At 36.4% G+C, this 23,842-nt stretch overlaps 1 protein-coding gene across 1 annotated transcript in view; it reads right to left on the reverse strand.

The window, feature by feature from the left end:
* Nucleotides 1-2,902: 2,902 nt before the first annotated feature.
* The window catches only part of ca10a (carbonic anhydrase Xa), a 195,736-nt gene continuing 174,796 nt past the window's right edge, over nucleotides 2,903-23,842 (reverse strand). Inside the window, exons 4-9 of the mRNA XM_084135487.1 lie at nucleotides 23,305-23,490; nucleotides 18,722-18,817; nucleotides 15,793-15,865; nucleotides 12,983-13,137; nucleotides 12,010-12,184; nucleotides 2,903-3,705 (exon numbers count right to left, since the gene is read on the reverse strand). Coding sequence (XP_083991613.1) covers nucleotides 3,683-3,705; nucleotides 12,010-12,184; nucleotides 12,983-13,137; nucleotides 15,793-15,865; nucleotides 18,722-18,817; nucleotides 23,305-23,490 — 708 coding nt within the window. The 3' untranslated portion in view covers nucleotides 2,903-3,682. The remainder of the gene's footprint in view (nucleotides 3,706-12,009; nucleotides 12,185-12,982; nucleotides 13,138-15,792; nucleotides 15,866-18,721; nucleotides 18,818-23,304; nucleotides 23,491-23,842) is intronic.

Raw genomic sequence — 23,842 nt, forward strand, 5'->3', positions numbered from 1 at the left:
TATCCCTCTGCGTGCCAATGCGCCATAGGTTGCTGACCCCTGCTGTAGACAAATTCTTGATGTTGGGTTGGTGACTGGAAAGGTTACACCACAATGTTAATAATCAATAATATATTTAATATAATAATACATTTTTAAAGATATCAGGAAGATATATCTGCCTTCCTGGGAAAATTCCCTTACAGATTGCCACTGTTAGATGAAAATAGATTTAACAACTGAATAAAGGGCAGGGGCCACGAAAACAATCTGTTTGAACTTTCTTGACCATTAGCAAGAGAGGCAAAGAAATGCCCATGAAGCTCTTTAGAGCCAAACTTTTAAAGTTACTCTAATGCTATCCACCTTATTCCTACGCCCCATGACGCTTTGCGTGAATTATGGGTGTAACTTCCATTAAGCTGTAAACAATCAGTGAAAAGGCTCACTCTATGAACGCAACACATTTTAAAAAGTGTCACAGTGAGATGACATTAATCTACTCACCCTTCAAACATCGAACATTAAAAGGAAATTTAAAAGCGTAAAAGCATCAACAAGGTATTTCTAAACAGACCAAATAACCCCTATAGTCTTTCTATAGCAATAACGGACGGGTTAAATATCACTGTAGTAATATATATCTGTATTATGTAACTTATGTTGCCGTAATCAAAAATGTTCATTAACTTCAGCATTACGTGATACTATTTCAAAGTGATTTCTGTCATTCTGACAGATTATAAATTGCATTTACCTGTGAAAACATACCTGGAAAGAGACGTGAGGATTTGAGGAGAATAACGAGAGATTTTCCGTGCATTCCAGTGAATTATTAATGGAATATATCGTAAATTAAATTCGGGAGAACAGACCACAAATGTGCATTATATGTTGTCCTTTTTCATACGTTTACAGCGGATTGCAAAAGGAAAAAAGAAAATAATCACGAGGAAAAGAAAGCAGCGACTGAAAAGAGCTCTTGCCATAGATATTCTTGTTATAAAATGTCACGTTAAAATATCAAGTATAACGTTATTCTCATGATGTCTGAAAGTAAATCATAAAGGAAAATTGACAGCTCATCCAGTCAAACTGACGGATCAGCTTTATTTGTAGGGCAACCTTATGATTCGTTTCAGCCTTTTTGAATGGAAGTTCCCCAAACCGGAAGTGCCACCCATAATTCAAAATGCAGTAAGGTCGTCAGGAATAAGGTGGATAGTACCAAAATGAAATTGTCAGGCAACACTTTTACATATTTATGAGGGGGAATGGCTTTGACTTTCTTGACCCTAAAACTTGTTTTCATTGGATTACAAAGCAGGGATGACTAGCAACGTTTGTCTTCAGGTGAAGCTGAATGGCAACCATGAGAGAGAGCACATTCTCTCAAAGACTGACACATTTCAAAGAGTTTACCAGTCACCTGCAGGCTGTGGGAATCACAATGAGAATCTGGATGTCTTTTAGGATGAGATAAAAACAAAAAGAAAGGAAAGGAAAGGGAGCACACAAAACACCAAGAGTCACATAGAGGAAGAAAAGCATGACTGAATTACAGAAGAAAAACATACTTACTGGGTGAAAATCTCATAAACGCGTTCAGGTCACATTTAACTCAAAAACTAAAAAAAGATAAAAAAATAAATTACATTTGCATGAAGTTAATTAAGCCTGTTTTGAAATGTGACAATGTTCCCACAGACTCTCATTACGGCATTATTATTTTATTATTATTATTGTGAATCCCATTGGTAATTATTAGGCCTACATTTACATTAGATTCTCATTACTGTAATATAATTGTACTATATTGCAATATAAATAATGGAAGGATTTTCATATAATTATATACATAAAAAGGCAGTACAAAATGCTAATGTATTATTTTATCATATAAATGTTTTGCATTACAGTTTTTTGAATTTTGCATTAGAATTTTTTTAGGTCTAAAGTTTTTCCAGAGTTTCTTAAGATGGCCGTTATTGACATTCAGAATGATTGTTATGGGTCGAGACTCGGAATAGATGTTTGTTGAGGAAATGCCGTCTGACCATAGCACTGAGCACATTTATTACGCATTCGAACATCTGGACGTCTTTGTCTCCGTGGACTTTTAATAAAAGTCTTACATCATTTCATGCTGCAGCTGCTGCACTTAAATTCCCTGAGAGCCAGAGACCTTTTCATTGCTTTATTAATGTAATATCATTAATATCCTTTGAACGTCTAAGCGCCTCCTTTTCAGTTTTGGGATATTTATAGTCCTTAGCAGGAGCAGGTATCACAGAAAGGAAAAGTGAGTGTGCTCCACTGAGATTTACTCTATGGGAGGCGTTTGAGGCCGGGGGTGATTATTTGTCAGGAGTAAAACACAGAGTATTTATCTATCAAAAGGTTCAGTTCTGTTTCTTTCTCTGCAGGCCTGATAGAAAAATGGCCACAATAACCATGAGTGCTTGCTGTTGGAACTTTCTGCCTCTCGTTATCTTTTTATTAGCCATCTGTGAGGTACCAAGATAAAATACTAGAATCACAGGCTGTGTTTTTCTTCACACCAGGGTTAAAACAAGAGGTATGCTTCATTGATTGAGATATAATTAAACCAAAAGGTGGTGTGGGGAGGATCAATGTGGCTTTCATTCGCTGACAGCAGCGAAGTCCACAGCAAATCAACACTGCAGTGTTCCTCGAACCGGCATCAGCCTCATTAAACATTCATTAGAAATCATCTCACAGACAAAAATGGGATTCAAAAATGGTATTTTAAATCAGCTGATTCCAGTCCAAAATAAAACGAATCACCTCTAAACAGCTCCACACCAAACACTGATTAAATGTAAACTTTTTTTGAAAAATTATCTAATGCTTATGTAAAAGAAATTACCAAAGTGAAGACACTGAAAAATATTCACAGAAATTAACTTTCCAAACACATTTATTGGGCCAATAACATTACTCAAACACAGTGTATGACCATTGTAAACAATGAAACAGAAAAAAGGCATCAGCTCTGCTCCAGAAAGTGCGCCAAGCGTAAAATATTCGACTTTTTTCCCCCATTTATTTTCCCTCTGATATTACTTTTTTTAAATGTTTATTTGTATCTTTACATATTCATTTTCAGCATGAATAATTATATTTACAAGGCCAAGACACTTTTTTTTTTTCCACAGACAACATCACCCCACAGTCTTCTTTATGATGTTTTTTGTCTTGACAATAAACTTGCAAGGCTGCCTCTCCCTCCTCTCCACAGCGTGAACGAGAATAAAGATTGAGAATGCAGTTGTTTCAAGGATGTTTTTGTATTTGTAGGGTGGTTCAATGTCCCTTTTTCCAAGATTGGTAGCAAGTTGTCCATATGTACAAAGGCTAAAAACATTCAGTTCCATTTGTGAAGAGCCTATGAAATAAATGTAATTTTTTTTTATATATAGTGCTTTTCCCAAAAAAAGGTATCAAAACATTTGTGTAGTTATAACTGTATGTCACTAGCTTTGATTGGATGTATGAAATTGGATCGCTTTGCCAACAGTGCAAAGTCTCTTCTTGCTGGGGGTTTGTTTTTTTTTCTTTACAATGCCATGACTTTATCTGGCAGGACACAAGTCAGTCTTCATTCTGTACTTATCCATGAGCATTTCTCTTCATTCTCCTCCATGTAGTTAGTGTTCTTGGGCTGGTCCGCATGCTGGCTCTATTTCAGTAGCCATTCATTCACTGTATGGGGGAAAATAATAATTATGATATTCTTCACTCTTGATGATCAGCTTTCATTTTTTTGGGTCATCATAATATCACTTATTTTTTTCAAATAGCCCACATAAAGTGCCCTGTATTGTGTGAAATGGCCTTTTCTGAACCTAATTCAAGACACTCTTGGTTTGCGAAAGACATTTTACAAATAAAACATTAACAACTCTTTTCCCACCATTGTTGGAAATTCCTGTCATTTGCGAGACCACTCTTCCCTGCCATTGACAGAAATTTCTGGCTTTCTGTGTGTTATATGTTAAACGAGCGATATGTACTTAGATGTATATGTAGAATAGCGCAATCATCAACATTAAACATCAAATAATTAAAAACTGCTTAATGTTACTGAATGAAATGTCGGCCCAGGACGAGCTAGGACTGTGCAAGCTTTAGGGGAGTTGATGGACTCGATCTACTCCATCTATGTTTTGATCATAATTCTGAATTCGATCTAGATCTTCTCTGACAAAAACGTGTTTTTCTCAGCCTTTTGCTATAAATGTTGCTTATTTTATGGAACTTACCCACATTCAAGTGTTGATAAAAAAGCATGCATGCAGCTTGAATAAAATGTTTTTATTATTATTATTATTATTATTATTGTTGTTTAAAAGCAAGAGGGTCTGTTCTTTTTATATATTGCATATATTTAGATATGCATACAACAAAATATTCTGAGGGCCATGAAAACTTTGTGAAAATGAGAAATTCTGCCAGTGGCTGGCAACTTTGAAAAAAAAAATGCTGGCGGGTAAAGAATTAATATTTAACAATATACAGTCGTGCTCAGAATTAATCATACCCCTGGTAAATATGATCAAAAATGGCTGTAAAAAATAAATCTGCATCGTTTATCCTTTTGATCTTTCATTCAAAAAATTGGCAAAATCCTAACCTTTCATTTAAGTAAAAGAATTGAAAGTGGGGGGAAATCACATTATGAAATAAATGTTTTTCTCCAAAACACGTTGGCCACAATTATTGATACCCTTTTATTAAATACCTTTTTGCAATCTCCTTTTGCCAAGATAACTGCTCTGAGTCTTCTTCTATAATGCCTGATGAGTTTGGAGAACACCTGACAAGAGATCAGAGACGATTCCTCCATACAGAATCTCTCCAGATCCTCAGATTCCCAGATCCATGTTGGTGCTTCTCCTCTTCAGTTCACTCCACTCATCAGGTCAGGGAACTGGGACAGTCATGGCAGAAGCTTCATTTTGTGCTCCCACATTTTTGTGTTGATTTTGATGTTTGTTTTGGATCGTTGTCCTGATGGAAGATCCAACCACGGCCCATTATAAGATTTCTAGCAGAAGGCGTCAGGTTTAGATTTTTTATCTGTTGATATTTGATAGAATCCACGATGTCATGTATCTGAACAAGAAGTCCAGGACCTCCAGCAGAAAAATATGCCCACAACATTAAAGATCCAATGGTATATTAAATTGTACACATGGGGTACTTTTTATCCTTGTGTGCACCAAACCCATCTAGCGTGTTTGCTGCCAAAAAGCTCTTTTTTTAGTTTCATCTGACCACAGAACCCTGTGCCGTTTGAAGTTCCAGTCGTGTCTGACAACTGAATATGCTGGAGTTTATTTTTGGAGGAGCGAGGAGCATTTTTCTTGAAAACCTCCCAAACAACATGTGGTGATGTAGGGGTTGTTTTATTTTTTTTTAAATTTTTTTTTATAGGCTTTCTGACCCCAAGACTCAAGTAATCTCTGCAATTCTCCATCTGTGATTATTGAAGAGTCTTTGGCCACTCAAACTTTCGTCCTCACCGTCCATTAAGACAATATAGACACACGTCCTCTTCCTGGCAGAATCGTAACATCTTTAGTTGATTATAACTTCTTAATTATTGCCCTGATGGTCAAAATGGGGATTTTCAATTCTTTAGCTATTTTCTTACAGCCACTTTTTATTTTGTGATGCTCAACAATCTTTTGCTGCACAACAGAACTATATTCTTTGGTTTTACTCATAGTGATGGATGATTAAGGGAATTTGGCCTTTGTGTTTCCTCATATATAAACTCCTGTGAAACAAGAAGTCATAGCTGGACAATTTCATGTTCCTAGTCACCCTGGTGTGCTAAATAAAGGTCAATATTAAATGGGAATATACTTCAGAGCAGGCACGGCGTCTTGGGTGGGCCTGACGGGCCTAGGCCCACCCACTTTTCAACAGGCCCACCCAAAAAATAACTAAAAAATAATAATTAATATATTCTAAATTTGTCAAGAATTATAAAAAAAATCGTTAATAAGCTCATAATTTGTACTAAAATAGTCTAAATGTTTAGTTTTAAAAACAATTTTAAAAAGCTGGCTATGTCTATTTTGATGTTTCTGCGCAAGTTCAGCAGACAGTTCGGGTTTGTTCCGATCAGAGCTCGTGAGTGGAGAGCGCATTTCTGAATATTCCGCTCCGCTCGTTCATTCCGTAGGGTCGCTCGCTCAACCCAGAATGGCCTGCTGGTTCGAAAATATGTGGAATAAGGGCTGCCTCCGACTAATTTTCGACTAGTAGTTGTTCATTTAAGCCATTCGTGGACAAATCGGCGCTTTAAATAGGCTATAGCCTACAGGATAATAAGCGTTATGACCGCACGCATAAAGCTTGCCACAAAGAACCGGTTAAAGTAATGATTATGAATGTGTCTAAATTAGCAAGGAGACATTTAATTGTTTAGTAATAAACTGGTGTTTTTCTGTGTCGCTGCAAAGATGAAGTTGACGATGCGGACTCGCCATGAACGCCAGAGAGAAATGCACATTTCATATGGATTATATAATCAGAGAGTAGCCTATAGCCTATTTATTTTGGTTTTAATATTTTCGTTTAAAAGTAGACATTTCAAGCTTTCTGTAATATATAGCCTATATTTCTCAAATCTGTGAGGCACAAGCTGAGTTTCGGCGCCTTCCAGTTCACATGCAATGCAAGTGATCGTGTCGGCGCCTTATTACATTGTCTTATTTATTAAATACGGGCAAGTGATTGATAAAACATTGATCAAAATTAAGATACAATTTATACAAAACGAAAATCTTTTAAAAAGAGTTTTCTATAAAACAAAACTTAATGAAGTCGTCAAAATCATGTTTTACCAAAAACAGCGCCGTTGCTAGGAGGGCGCCAGCGCCTCTGCCTTGCGAGTGGATGATAGCCCTGAAGACGCCTAGCAATGATATACCTTTAGTGGTAGTATACCTTTAGTTAAGTTATACCTTAAGAGTCTTCGTAGCGCGCTAAGAGACAATGTTATCGGAAAATGCAGCCCAGGTATGATGCGTATGATGCGTAACGGAGATTCCAATTCCTTCTTTGGTCAGAACCATGGAGAGCGATCGCGGATAGGTCTGTCCTATGCACCGAAACTTTTAACAATGCAACAAAATATTTAAAGAGCATCAAGCTATTAAAATCTATATTATGTATACGCACAGATAATATAACAGTAGGCTATATTAGTCAATATTTTTTTATTAGGTTAAGCAGTGATTGGATAACGTTTTTTTTTTTTAAAACGTTTTTAATTTAAGGCCCACCCACAATTGGTCTGGCCCATCCAAAACTTGAATCCTGGCGCCGTGCCTGCTTCAGAGATATTTTATTCATAAAACATTCTAAGGGTTTACATTAATTGTGGCCAATGTGTTTTGGGGAAAAACATTTATTTCATAATGTGACCCCCCCCCCCCCCACTTTCAATTCTTTTACTTCAATGAAAGGTTCGATTTTTGCCAATTTTTTTAATGAAAGATCAAAAGGATAAACGATGCAGATTTATTTTTTACAGCCATTTTTGATCATATTTACCAGGGGTATGATTAATTCTGAGCACGACTGTATATCATGTAGCCACTCAGAGGAACAACTCAATACATTTTGAGCATGCAAAGAAACCTTAAGGGCTATCAAAACAAATACAGTGTAAATATATTTATTTAGACTATGCTATAAATTAATTGAACAAAGTAGGGCTGCACAATGTATCGTTTCAGCATTGACATCACGATGAGCGCATCAGGGATCGTAGTTGATCAGTGATCCATACGGACCAGATGCAACGGTTTGAAACATAGGTGATATGCTGATTATCTGTTAAGTTTAACCAATTTAGAGGCAAGTCCCGTCAGTTCAAACATTCAAGTGAGTTTAAAGCATTCAAGCGCAAGAAGACGCAAAAGAGAACTCAATTCTGAACTTGTGCTTTCTGCACAGACAGAATGCAAACACTGAATTCAGTACTCTTTCTGAACCTTTTTGTGCTTGAACAGACGTACATGCAAAATTGTCACAATGCCCTTCTCGACAAGTATTATTGTAAACACTTGGTGCGTCCCAATTCGCATACTATCCGTCCTAAATAGTATTCGAAAATAGAATTAGTACGTCCCAAATCGTAGCATGTTGAAATGAGTGTTCCAATGATACCCGGATGGTCTACTATCTCCGGTCAGAATCCGAAATGTGCAGATCGATGCGCACTATAACGGCTAATATTGCCCACAACCCATCGCGCGTTGGACGAGGATTCAGTTAGAACTACAAACACGAGTGAAACGTGTTAAACTACAGACATGGAGGACGTGTGAGTCCACGGTTATGTAGAGAGGTTTAGATAAAGGGGCTTGAGTGATTAATTATCAGTATCTAACCTGACGAAAATTGATTTATTCAATGTTGTCCACATTATATTGCATCTGCAGCAGAATTGTGAACTTTTGTAAAGATACGTTTAGCCATTAACTTATAAATGCATCATTATATTCAAATTGCAAACACATGAGGAGAGTTTCCGCATGAAAACCCACGACTGGCAGATCAACGTGCAACTACATTTCTCTCTGAAACGGTAAGAAATTAAATTAGATTGAATGGAGGATTTTAACTGTGACAAGATGATTGACAGGGCAGTTTACGGTGACAGGACGCACGCGACAAATCTGTCCGTTAAGATGACGAAGTAGTATGTCCCAAAGTTCGCCTACTCTTTTGCTACACACTCAAAAGTATGTACTTTTTCTTCACAAAAAGAGTACATACTTTTAGGGCATAGTATAGTATAAGTAGGCGAATTGGGACGCAGCTACTGTCTTAAGTGAATGTAAAAAAAAAAACAGATGGACATAGATAAGTGCATTAGCCTAAGTCTTAAGTGACAGCAGCCTATAAACCTGCTGCCATGTGTCATTCATTTGAATCAAACCAAAGAAAAACACAATCACTTTTGTAGCTTTATCAACGATTAATTATATTTAATTTATACAGTGCAGACTTTGCAGTGTTATTTTACATAATTACATTTCTGTTAGACTTACCAGAAAAACAAAACACTGTTTTTGTTCCATTGTATTTAACTATATACTTGTAATTAGATCATTTTCTATGCAGAGTCACTCCCCTACAAAATCACCCAAATCATTCTAGAATGGTTAATTCTTTCCAAATAGAGTTATTCAATTCATCTGGTGAAATATTTTCATGTATATCGCAGAAAAACTAAATATTGCTGTTTTTTCCAATATCATTCAGCCCAACAAAAAAGGCTTAACAATTGCTTTTTAATCAAAATCACTAAATAATGTTAACTGGTAAGAACACATTCACTAACCTGAACATTGTCCATTACATAGTCCCTTTACAGTTACTGCTCTCATAAAATTACATGTAGAATGTTAAACCAATATATTTACAACGTACTGTTGGACTATATTTAATAACCAACAATAAATGTTTTAGCAAAATGTATATTTTAGTGATAATTATTATGCGTTCGTTCACTGAAGTCTGGTAAGTTTACCGGAGACTCACTCGCTGTCAGCACTAGCCTTAATGCAGAATATAAATTCTTTCTGGCATTCACAAATAAGGATATAAGCGTAAGATGTAAGTTATGCACCAGGAAAACATCTCAGTTGCTCTGACAGAGCAAGATGTGTGCATTTTATTATGAGTTATTTTGAAGCGCTTAATACAAAGCATATCTCACTTTTCCCTCTGTATCCTATTTTTTTATGCAACAGTTTTAAACAATGTAATCTCGTCTTACATCGCGTTTGAAAAATATTTTCGATACTGTATATCTTTTGAAGTCAATATAACATCCAGGCACAACTGTCACAGTCCTGCAAATAGTCACTGATTAATATTAATAACTAAAGGTATGTGAAATTTTGAACAGAATCATTAGTTTAAATTGTTATTTTGTCTTGTGGAATATAGGTAAATATGTTGTGCAGTACTAAACAACATACAAAATGTCTTGCTATTTTTCTAGTTCTAGCTCCTGTTCTGTATAACACTCCATAACATTGTGTGGTTTCCCAGAATGACAATTTTCTGAATATCACCACCTTAAGCTAAAAATTTAACATTCAATTAGCCTGCAGACACTTCACTGTGCGAGCTACAGAATAAAATGTCTTCCTGGTTAAGATACATGACCTCAGATGCCTAACCAACACTAATTAAATGCTCCTCCAAGATATTTACATCTTTTAACAACTCAAATGTAATAAATGGAAGGAACCTTTTTTTGTATTGCTCATTTACCCACCGGGGTGGTAAATTCAACCTCCCAAATAAGTGCCGCACGACTCCGATTTATCAGTTCACTGCTGTATCAAGAGTACAAGAGAATTCTCCATAGTGAAATTTTGAGATAAGAGCAGGCTCAATAAAGAGACTTTTTCTTTTTCTTGTTAATGATGCTTTAGTGTTGAAACAATATGCAAACATATCTAAGGCATTCTGGTAGAAGCACACAGACATCTTAAGATGCCTCTCTGAGCAGACTTTATGCTTTACTGAGACTCCTAAACCTCTTAAACAAGCTCAGTCAATAAATGATGCATGGTCAAGAGGAGATTACCAGTAATTATCTGAAAACTTTCAACAGGAGGATGGAGCAACCGGCAGGTTTATTTTATAAATAACACACATTTTCTGTATATATGACACATTTAAGGAAATGAGTAATTATACGGTTGTTTTGAGGGTAAATATTTGCTCGTAAGCTACTGAATAATTCATTTCACTCATCTAATATCTTCAGAATGCTTGTTTATGTGCATGTGCTCATATTTTTTGAGTAAAACAAAACATACCTGAATCATACATTAGCTTATTATTAAACCTGTTTGAGCTATCTGGTTGCCTACTGCCTACTAACGGGTTTATGAAGTAGTGACTTAGCAGTCGTTTTAGTCGACTAAAATCTAATGGGTTTAGTCAAATTGTAATGCATCAATTAAGCATTTCTCTAAAATTTCCAATCTCATTATATAATCCTGGAGAAACATCTATTAGACTGTTAATTAAGGTTTAAACATGCAATAGACACAGATTTAACTGCTGTGACATAACATGTCTTTTTTAATCTTAAAATGAAATAAAACCACTTCTCATAAAGAAACATGAACATGGTATTTTTAATTTATGATATATGCATTCTTTAGAACAACTTGCATAATTAATTCTTTCAAGCATTTCATATTTCAAGAATATAGATTAATCCTTATTGAAGCTATTAAAGTTATTCAGTCAAGAGCATTGAGGGATTTTCTCTATTTCTTTTTCTGTTTGATTAACATGACGGACAGCAGCAGGTTTGTTAGATTGCTGTAACTTTAAGGCTGAATGCACAGATCCAATACACTGATATACATCCAATATTCTCCCAGCTGTTTACGTTCACTTAAGACATAATCGACTGTGTTTACATGAATACTTGCCGAAATGGACATTTTGACTTAAGTTTTTCAAGCACGGAAAGATGTAAAAGAGAGAACAATTACTTGTACGTTGACATCTGAGAGGCGGTTTTCTGGACATGGATTGAACCGGATTGAATTGGGCTCTCTTTCGTCTCGTCACACTTTTTCAGTTTTATCCAAATGTCTGCTCTTCTCTTTCTCCCAGACATTTACATTTTTGAATGTTTTATGAGACATGCAGCGATGCAGCAAGTGTATGCCAACTTATGTCCTGGTGGGTTGATAAGGCTGTTACAATTCAAATGTGCTCATCTACTACGCAGGACATCAGTTCTGACTGGATCTATTCCCCCCTGTAAACTGTAACTTTTACCTTATAATTTTAGTGAACTTGTTCATTATGACCAACAATGTTACTCTGCTTTGAAGTCAGTGTTGTTTTGGAGAAGTGATGAAATCTGTAGAAACGCTTTTAGTTTAGTGTCTAATTCAAAGCGGGTTGAGAGATCACAGAGAGAAGCACAGAGACACTGACCTCGGTACTGCAGCTTCTGTGCCCTGTTGTTGGGGCAGTCCTTGCCCTGCATGCTGAAGTTGATGTTGGTGCGGATACAGCGGTTGTTCAGAGGCTGTACTGGGCGCACGTTGTCACTCATGCTGAGGAATATCTGCGATGGCTGGTTCTGACTTAGCAGTCGCATGGAGTGCATCTGTAAGGATGACACAGACAGAGCAGACGTTTTATTTCGACTCACTGATAGCAGGTCACGCAATTATCACAGTCAATCCAATCCCAACAGACTCGCATCAAAAAGCAACTAGGGAGCTACGTGAGAGTGTCATTCAAGAACAGATTATATTACATATCATCAAAACAGTGTATCTGCAGTGTCAAAAGTGACACATTCTGCCTTTAGGAAGCATGGCGTTAGCGGAATCCTTAAAAAAAACTGATTCATAGATCAAGTAAATAAGATTTACTTGATTCTATTTTTGTTTACTTGCTATTTTGAAGTTCGGAGGACTTTTAGTAACTCAGCTAATGCATCTTGTTGCAGCTTTTCTATTATAATAATCTGCTTTTTTTTGTTGTTGCTTTTTTAAGTCAAGACCATAAAGCACTGTTTACACTGTTGTTCTTTTGTGATGTCAAGATGAGTTTGTTCCTTTACTTAAAATGATCAGGTAGTTGTTACTTTTGTTGTGTTCCAAGTCTTGAGGTCTGTGTGGCGTTTTAAGCTGAGTTTAAGAAAACACTGATTTCTCATGGAAAACATTAGATATTAGTTAGATTAGACATATTGAACAACCACGAAAATACTGGGAACTATTTGCATAGAACGGAACTGATTAAAACTGAAATACTTCATGATCTAAATAGGTAATTGTTACAGTATGGCAGCAAAAGAAATTCAGTCAAATTCTTACATTTTTTCCTTCAAGTTTAACAAACATGATTTTAATGTCTCTTTTTTTGTTTGCTTTTTTGACAGTGTATGTTGATTTACCTGCATCTTTGTGACGTAAATTGGCTTGTTCATCAGTATCCATGTTGCAGTCTCGTAGCACGGTGGGATTGTCATAGACCCTTCGTAAGTGATAAAACTTGCTGTCTCTGGATAGACCTCCTCGATGTTTAGCCCCGAGAGAAGGTATGCATCATCTACTCGCACACAAAGGAGGAACACATGCTAAAGTATCTTATCGATTAAAACTCATCTAGAGAGCCATTTCATAAACATGAATTTGTCATTTTAATTATATAAATGGTGCACTTTCCAGCCAAGTCTAAAATTCAATATATTAAGTAACAAAAGAATGTCTTGAAATTGTCCAAACAACAAAAGCAAAGCATAAAGCAACAATGGTAACCAAAAAGTCTTAATCTTTGCTTGTCAACAATTCGTTTTAGTATTTATGCTTTGCCTTTGATTTGTTGGATGAATGGTGACAGCGCATGTTATTTTGACTTCACAATAGTGGGCCGACATGAGATAATGCGGCACTGAATTTATGAGGAACAGCAATATTGAACCCACCTTCCACTGACAACAGACGAGTAATAGGTTCCGACTCACGTCAGATAGAGGAAATCATTCGTTATTCTCCCTCCATTCCATTGATTACCACTCTATCTCTTATCTCCCTACATGTTTGCAATTCCGCCGGCGTCATTGCGCAGAACTTTGATAGCTTTGGTGGCATAAATAATTCCTTTTGGCTGTGGAGGAGGGGGATACGTTTGAAAAATACATGTGCTAGCTCCACAGCGAGGGCTGGTAGTAGTGCGTTTCCAAAGATTCAATGGTGAACGGAGCGGGAGGCAAGAGAGGCAGAGTGGGGAGCTCTGACAGCTGTCAAAGCCCACGCTCCTCTGCCCTCCCCCTGGCATTGCTGTCGAGTCCTCCCTGAGTTCATGCGCCGCTGCGGGCCTGGGAGACACGCACCAACCACCAGGGGTCAGAACATTTTATCTATTCATCCGCTCTTTCCCCATCTCTATTAATTCAATTATGAAGGCCTTTTTTCAAAAGTCACTCTGGTGAGTTAAAGGATAATGCCACGGAACATTTCCACTACACTGCATGTCAGTGTCGGCCATGAACTATTCCCAAACTAGAAAGTGGTCTGAGTTTTCGAGGCTGAATACATTTGTCTTGTGCCTTTAAACTGCTGCTGTCAATCAATGATTAGCATTAGGTTTTAGCATGAATCACAATTTCTAGAACAATAGGCAAAAAATCTCATTTCCATGTACAAGCTATTTGCTTTTGTCCACAACACAATCAAATCAAAAAACAGCCTATCAGAAGAGTTTCTCTCCGTTTGCACTTTCTTTCAGAACGCGCTACAGCTGAACAGCATAAAACTAAGAACACATCTTATATTTTCTAACGTGAAAATATAACGTGATGCTTCACCAGGCAACGTGATTTTTATGGTTTTTTCTAAAGGAATTTCTGGGATTTGTTAATTTGCGATTAAAATTTCAACAAACGAGTAATGAGGAATTATGTATCTTTAGCCCTGTTCAGATGGGACTAGTTATTTAAACGACGTTTGAGTTACAATTCTTATCACTCGACGTCTGTGATTTCATGTACCAATTTGGACAGGTTTGACATCTCTGTTTATTACAGAGGTGGGAGTGAGGGTTTTCTAGATTACAGAAGCTCAACTGCTGTGTTTGCGTGCATCACATATGACGGATATGTCTTTTTAATTCATTATTTATTTATATAATAGTTTACCTATTTAAGTAAACTTCACAAGTTTATATAATTTTATGTTTATAATAAACAAAATTTGTTCAGAGGGGCAGCAAAAGGTAATTTTTTTTGGGTAGATCTGACTCAAATTCGTTGCAGTCTGAATTGCAAAAAAAAGAGATGTTTACAAATACACTACTGCTCAAAAGTTTTTTTAATTTTTTTTTATTAATACTTTTATTCAGCAAGGATGCATTAAATTGATCGAAAGTAACAGAGTAAAGACTTATATTGTTTTAAAAGATTTCTCTTTCAAATACATTTTTGTTTCTATTCAAAGAATCCTTACATTTATCAAGGTTTCCAAAAAACTTTTTTCATACCAATAATAAATGTTTCTTGAGCAGCAAATCAGCATATTAAAATAATTTCTGAAGGATCATGTGACACTGAAGACTGGAGTAATGATACTGAAAATTCAGCCATCACAGGACTAAATAAAACTTTAAAAAACATTAAAATAGAAAGTTATTTTAAATTGCATTAATATTTCATAATATTACTGTTTTCTGTATTTCTGATTAAATAAATAGAGTCTGGTGAGCATAAGAGGCTTCTTTCAACTCTTCTTTCAAATAAGTCTGAATGGTCAGATCTAATTTTCAAGTACGGATGTGACATGAATGTAGCATCTGTGCACAAAATTGTGGCTGAATACATTAAAATTAACTCGTTCTTTCCTATGTAATATTCTCTATGTAGCGAATAGCAAATGAGTCAGCAGTGTTGGACACAGTATGCATGAATGCGTAACATGCCTTTGTCGTTTATTGTCTCATGCGTCAGCACCGCTGCAAGATGTCATGATAAACATAAGCAGAAGCAAAATCTCCAGGTTTCCCCACTGACATATACTCATGGTGATGGTGATGCTTACATCATAACTCCAGCAACTGATAAAGATACACCTGATATTGACTACACTGCCTGAACAAACAAATCTGATTTCATCACTTGCAAAATTTCATTGATCGAATTCATTGAATTTCATTGATCGAACCAAATCGGATTTAGTGTTAATGGTCAGCAAAATAATTTTTCCCACTTACTCTTATATGTTATTCTTGTAATGGTGTCTCTGTTCAACATCCGATTCAGAAATGAATTTGACGTCTCTGATATCTGAAATGGAACAAATGTCAAGAGGGGAAGGGCAGAACAGTGAAAACAGATGAGAAGGACAGAGTGATGGACAGAAGAGGGGGAAAGTAAAGAGAAACATCATTAGTGACAACTTTATTTCCAAAGTGCAGACAACATGACAATTATTTCTAAACAAAGATCTCAGGGGAAGTGAATCTTCCAGTCGTTCAGTTTATAATGTATAAGACTGAAGACTTGAAATTTACTCGATCCATTAAGGTGCTGAAACAGTTTTTACTGCATTCCAATGCATCAGGATGAACCCAACAGGGTTCTGTAATTAAATGACACCTGTAGAATCATTTATGACAAACTGACGTGTTTGCAATAAAACTACAGATGAGTTCTTCAAAAACTAAGAGCATTAACGGAGCCAACAAGAAACAGGGTTACCATGGTTTTCTTTGACTCCACTTCAGTTGCTAATTTGAAATGCTTTCAGTCTGAATGATTACAAGAAATGTGACTCGTGACTACAACACAAATTGCTTCTATTTTGACCTCCTCATTGAGTGAACAGCGAAGATTGAGGTTTAAACGTCTTTGGCGCATCATTTCTAGACTTTCTGTGATATAACCTGGGGCTGCAGCTAGCCATTATCTCTTCCGAGAAATAATTAGGGTTGCCCATACAGCGTGTGGAGGAAGAAAAAAAAAGAACAGCTTTTGCTATCCCTCACGATTAATGTTTTTGCATTGCTAAGAATACTGCATTTGCTAACAAATTCACAATCCATACAAATAGCTGTTTATACCACAAGCAAAATGGCTGGCCTCTCCTCAGCCTCCTCCATTTTGTGTCTGTCCCTCCAAATGATGGTGCATTTTCTTGGGATTCTTTGCTTCAAACTATTAAGACTCATATGGGAGTCCCTCCTGGAGGTGTGATGACAGAACAGGGAACACAGCATGGGGTACCTCAGAAAATGGCTTTGGGAATGACTCGCGTCACAGAGAAAATAGGAGTGAAGTCTCAATGTTTTCAGTCAGATCACTGAAAGCGGAGGACAATGACTGCAGTATAGTGTATCTGAACACTATTCAACAGCTCTTGTATTATGAGTCATCTAGAAATATATCCTTACCAAAAATACTATAGGAACCATATTTTCTGCCAAAATACCAAAGTTAGTATACAATTATTATTATTATTTTTAACAATTGATAATAATCACTTAAACAAAACTAAAGTTTCTGCTGGCTTCATATATGGTTCATATCCCATATACATTTATCAGGGTTTTACTGAGTAACAATAACTTTAGAAATGCTATAGTATATTACCACAAATATTTAAACTAACACTTTAATATGACAGATAATACAAATTCTTAAAACAAACATTTCATTTCCAAAAAAAAAAAAAAAAATCATAAAAATGAATTTATAATTAAAAGGATAAACAAAAATATACATATCTTTAAAAGTATATTATGTCCTGACAGCATGAGAAAAATGTTCCTCTTTAATAAAGTTTCACTGTTGTCTCTTTACTTTTTGTTAACACCATCAGCAATCGGCATCCAAATTGTGAAGAATGTATTTGAGGATTTCAAATAATTTCCCTCATTTAACATAGGTGTTATTAGCTACTAACACCAGCAAAACAAACATGTTTGATATGCAAAAATATGGTTATTTTGACAACACCGTTTACTTCAATAGATAGAGCTGATAGTTAGTTTGAATGTGTTCTCAATTCATTCTTAATCAAAGTCAAATTTGTCATATCTATAATTGGCAGGACAGTAGGCCTACACATTTCCTTTTTTTTTGTATGTTCAGTTTTGGCATATAATGAGTGATCCCAACACTAATGCATAATTGTATGTACTCGTAAAATATTATTAAGTCACAGATATCTTACTGTTTCTGATTAGTATATAGAGAATGCCCATATTGGTTTGGTGCGGAGATGGTGTAGTATTCCTATAGAGTGAGTCAGTGAGCATAGGCACCAGACAGAAGAGGTGAGTGGACCCGGATCACGTCCAGGGCAGAGCAGACTAAGCCTGAGAGCGACACTGGATGGGTTAATTATCTTAGCTTGAATTCTTATCCTGAGGGAAAACATTAGATAATGGTCTCCCCACAGTCCTAGAGCACGGGAAAGTTATTTCACAACCTTGTCCTTCCAGAATGACTGGGAGATGCACACTTAGTTTGCCTGTTGTCTAATTGCATGGCTAATTGACTCTCCTCCCCTATTCATTCCTCCAACCGCCCATCCATCCATCAATTAATTGGATGTGCTGACTCAAATTGAGCAACAAATTGAGAAATAAATGCTGTTCTTTTTGAACTTTCTATACATCAAAGAATCCATAAGAAAAGCATAATGGTTTCCACAAAAATATTAAGCAGCACAAATGTTCTGACAAATTTTTAAGATGAAGAAGTGTTGAAGACTGGAGTTATGATGCTGAAAATTCAGCTTTGATCACAGGAATAAATGACATTTTAAAATATATTAAAATAAAAAGCAGTTATTATAAATTGTAGTAATATGTCACAATATTACTGTTTTTACCATATCTTTGATCAAATAAATGCAGCCTGTGGGAAACCTCTTTCAAAAACGTGTAATAATAAAAAAATAATTGTATGTATGTATTTTTATAAGCATCCTTAAAACAGAATAAATTGAGTATAACAGCAAGAACAAAGCAAATATAGTGATTTGGATTTATTTATTTTTGCTGAAAAAAAAAAAAGTACTGATAAAGTACTAGTAGTATGGAGATCAGCTGAGATTATGCAATGAAAATATTCAAGTTTAAAATACTTGAATTCTGTGCTTTCACTTTGAGTATTAAATGTATGATCATTACTCACCTTCATAAATATAGACACTATCACCAAGCCATTCGGACTCTTAGCAGCTTCTGTGTAGTTTGTGTACAGTTCATGGTTGTAATGTATAAGCTGCACCTGTATAATTAAAAAAGACAAAATGGGCAATTATGAAAGCATAATTAGGAATAATTACTGATTGATAATACTTTGGATGGTAATCCAGTTTTCATAGTGCGGATTTAATCGTACAGCCTATTTTCACCCCCAATAAATATGTGACAGTTTGAATGAGCTGAGAGTCCAAAAGTTTTTGACACAAATGGCTCTGAATCACAATCACAGGTAAACAGCTGCTTCGGTCTTTGTTTGAACATGTCTGTCAAATTTAAATTCGAATTCATTGTGAAGCACGGCTAATCTTCCACCGGTGAATCGCTTGAACGCACACTGTCCCTGTGAAAAAGCTTTAAAACTTAGCAGAGCCAACAAATGTAGAGATTACCTTAAGCAAAGAACAATTATTGTAAAATAACTTTTCTAATGGAAAAAAGGGCCCCCTTCAAGTTCGTATTTAACTACAGAACACTGTTAACAATTTAGGACCGTTTCTGGGAACAGCTTCGTACATCTTTTTAGTCAGAAGTGATCAATTCTTTACCAAGCCCTGTTTAGCCTGCTGTGTGTTTTTTAAAGAAATAAATTAAAAACTGTGGCTGATAGTAATTATGAAATATGCAAAAGGGGGAGCCAGGGAGTGACAGATCGTCTATAAACTTAATCAAGTGTGGAGGAACGCGATTACAGAATGAATGTTAATTTGATTAGATTTTTTAGGGGAGGGAAGCCAGTTCTTTCCCTAAACTCTTTAACCAGACAGAGTTTAAAGGCTAGTCTGAAGCGATTGAACGCCAAACTTTTATACACAGTCAGCTGACATTATAGCCTTTCTAAGAAGTTGCATTATACGTGTGAAAGGCTGAGGTGCTCATCTCACTGCATCTGTTGGTTCTGTGAAATCTGCAGATGGTGGAGAGGTGTCGAACATTAGCAGGAAATGTTCAGTGCGTCTTTGCACACAGACGGATCTGTCGGAGCGAGAGAGGAGAGCTGTCTCTGCTTCGATGGGAGACGGCTTATGCCTCTGGTGGGCCCCCTGACAAGCTCTTTATTGTCTGATAGCTGGCTTAGGCCTACCATCGGCGAAATATGAAGACAGCAAGTCGATAGCAAAAAGAGGGGTGGACAGCGCTAACAGGGCAAATGAAAAGCAGTCGTCTGGAACCGCCATCCAATAGTGGATGCACTCAAAGCAAATAAACGGAAAGCCTGGGAGGACGGAGAACATTCCTTATTTAACTACATTAAGATGTCCTGTGAAGGAGCATGTCGCCAGTGAAACCCGACCGACTGCAGCTCAGCTAACTTTACCGGTAGCAATGCAGTGTTTTAGCATGTTTTTTAGTAGGATGGACAGAGAGGGCCATTATGCAATAGAGAAATTAGTTTTGGTGGAAGTTTGATGGTTTCCAATTTTATGCGGCACTTTTTAGATGGCACTTTGCTATATTTAGGACGTATGAAAATGGGATTTTAATGAGCAAATATACGGTGGCATCTGAACAGTGATGGTAATTTGTTATTTTGCTACCATTGATAATTAGAAATTAATGAAAGGGTGAGAAGGGGATCTAAAACAGAAGTGTGGGCAATTAGACAATTCTGCAAATCACCAAATATGGTGTTTATTTATTAGTTCAAAGAAACAGTCTATTTAATGTTTATGCATTACATTTTTCTGTTTATATATCTGCAAACTTTAAAAACATCGAGACGTTAATTTAGAAAGAACATTATATCTGCATAGCTTTACATGCATGTCAATGTAGATTATGCCAGGATTCAGCCTAGAATATAATACTATGTGGTAATAAAATGTATTACTGCATAATTTTATTTTATGCAGTTGTGATGTATTTGGAAAGTTCACCCAGTTTTTTTTATTTTCTCATCATTTACTAACCTGAAAGTAAGTGGGGTCCAAAACCATATTGGACTTCATTGGCTTTCATTGTATCGAACAACATGAAAGTGAGTAAATGACGACAGAATTGAAATCTTTGGGTGAACTATCGCTGTAATCTAGAAATGACGGCTAAAATGCTGTACACATGTATTCTCCCAGAATGATTACATGGTTTATTGAGAGTCACTGAAGCATGTGAAATGGAAACAGACAAATATTAAATCTTTGTGGAAAGCTTTCCAGTTGTTTGCATGCAACTAATAGTATCTAAAATGCAGTACAAATGTTGTTTTGTTTTTTCCAAGGGGAAATAAAGAATGGAGGGAAAAAACCTGTGCAGGTTTTTTTTTTTTTTTAAAGTGAAGTTTCTGAGAAACACCTTGAATATTTTAACACTCATTTCATCAATGGTGTTTCATTTTCAGCTTGTGAGTAAGACTGGCCATATCGGATCTGGGAGAATGAGGCATGTATGAACTCAAAGGTGTTGCAATGCATCTGCAGTGAATCAACTTCCTTGTGGGTGCTGTGAGCATCAGTCAAACATAATATTTTATTACTATAGAACAAATGAGAGAAGAGGCAGGCAGACGTGTTGAATGTTACAGAGACAGACATCCAAATAAAGCTTAAAATCTTGGCTGCATTTGAATGCAAAATTAATGTTTGTCATTTTAAGTTGTAAGATTCTTCCTCTCCATTCTCTTTTCAAGAACAGGCATGGGCTCATTTGGTTTAATTTACAATCTCAGACAGGTTTTTTTTTTTTTTTTTTAAACCGAGCTATTCCTGAGCATGAAGAAGAATGTTCCCGAAGGCTCTTTCATAAACATCATTTTCTTTAGAATTTTTAGTCACCTGGTATTTTTGTACACAACAGCAACAAACCTAGCTGCACATTGAGAATGCTTGTTAAATTTCATTTAAATTTGAATTGTGGCAACAAACAGGGTCCATGTACCTTCTGGTAATTCGATTTTCTACTTGAAAATAAATAAAGAGAAATGAGAGTTTTTTTATTAAGTTTTTTCGTTTTAAAAAACGGAAAAACGAGACTTGAGGTTTTTCGAATTTTTGGTTCATGGGTAAAAAAAAAAGTGTTTACGCTTTAATATTTTTTTCGAATTTGTAGGCGGCCCTGAAACGCCCCTTTAGTCAACCCTCTCCAGTCTTCTGTATGGTGTACGCAAGCGAGCCAAGCTTGTTCACGAGATTCCTGCGGCTTTGTCGTGTACAACTGCTAGCGGCACTTACAAGGCAAAAAATCTAGATTTTCAAGGATGATGCATGTTATTTACAAATCGGTTTACTTTATTCATAACCAATAAAATGGCATTTGGCTTTATGTGATTAAAACAATATTTAGGGAAAAAATTTTAATTTTATTTTCGAAAGGTCTATTTAAGAAAAACCTCAGATGCAACATGTTTTCACTCACTATTACAAGCAGAATTAATATTTTTGAATAATAACTGTGTTTCATGGGAAAAACCCAACCCCACATAAAAATAACTAATATTATTCATAATAAAACTTTACTTAAGTTTTCATCGTAATAATTAGTCTACTGCAGTGTCTTAAGGCCCAATTGGGCTGTACTTTGGAATTATGAACTGAAGCGAGATCATATTAATGCCTTTACTGTCACTATTCCAGATCATTTAAAGTTCTGCATTGATTCAACCTTTCATGTAGGATATAGTTTGGGAAAAGGCCATCTAGTTAGTCTGGCTATCACCAGACCAAGCTCAATCTTTTAAGATTGAACATTAGTCTGGGGAGTCTGCTCTGTATTTTCTAATGCACAAGAGGCGTGATCAACGGGCATAGTTCAAATGACTCTGTACGCAATTGGATAGTCCTTCAACCAATCAGACCAACGGTCCGGGTGACGTACTTTGCAGCGAAAACTCCAGGCAGGAAACGTGTCAACAAACGTGTTGGTTTGGAGCATTGATCAGCGGTTTGCAGAAGCAGCAATTATAATCATTAATTACTGAGGATTTGCCTGTCAAGCTCACACTTAGTTTGTTGCCACACAAATCGTTGGTCTTATTACCCTCAAAGGGAAATGTCAGGACTTCACTGACTGGTGACTTTATCTAAATGATGGAGGCCGCAGTGCAGTGCATGTTAAATGTACACAGCGAGTGTAATTGAGATGCTTTTTTCCGCTGTTATGGCTCTGTTCGTGGGAGACTACTTATATTGGAGAATGAGAACAGTAAGTCATCAGCAAAACAGTTAGGACTATTTCTGCCAAAAATATAGATTTAGTTTTTTAGCATCTTAAGATATGTTGTTCAGCAGGGTGCAAACATTACTGTATCAATCTGATGCAAACTATGTTAAACATTTCATGAAATGCGTGCTCTGAGGCACTCTGTAACTATTTGTCGATGCATAAAAACCTACGCCATCGAGTTTTGCTTTCAGCGTACACCCGCCGTTGACCTACGAGGCCTGCTGTCTTTACACATTGCTCTTAGATTGTGACCTTAAAAGATCAATAGACTGCCAAATACTAGCAGCTACTGGCGCTTTACAGATGATCTGTATCCCACTCATGACGCAAGACTAACAGGATTCAGAAGCTCACCTCCCCAGAGAAAGCCTGGCCGTTGAGGAGATGCTCAGAGCCCTGTCCGTCCTCGCTGCCAAAGTGCAACCTGATCTCCTCCAGACGATTGCTGTACGTCATTGGTCCACCCGAGATGTTCACCAGGTGCTCTTTGTCCAATCGGAGAGATACATGGCGACCAGTGTTGTACATCGTCCCTCCAACCTTTAGAAAAAAACAGATATGGTTAAAAAAAAAAAAAAAAAAAAAATGAAATCACCAAAGAATTAAACCAAGACCTACTTATCAAATAAATGAAAAGAAAAGACCAATGGCATGTCAAGATTTTTTACTGAGGCTACACGTGGGGCACAGACTCATTCAAGGGTGGCTTCTCTGATTTATAATGTGCTTGTCTTAGAAAAGGTTATGTGCTAAATGAGCTAGAAAGGGTGCTAAGTTAAAGCCAGATGGCAACCAGCTGCACATTAACTGCTATTTGTTGGCTTTAGAAAAAAAACAACAACATGCTTTCCACTCTAATTAAACCAAAAAGACTGTATCTGGTTTAGATATG

Source organism: Abramis brama (genome assembly GCF_963993115.1).
Source record: "Abramis brama genome assembly, chromosome: 14".
Lineage (NCBI taxonomy): Eukaryota > Metazoa > Chordata > Actinopteri > Cypriniformes > Leuciscidae > Abramis > Abramis brama.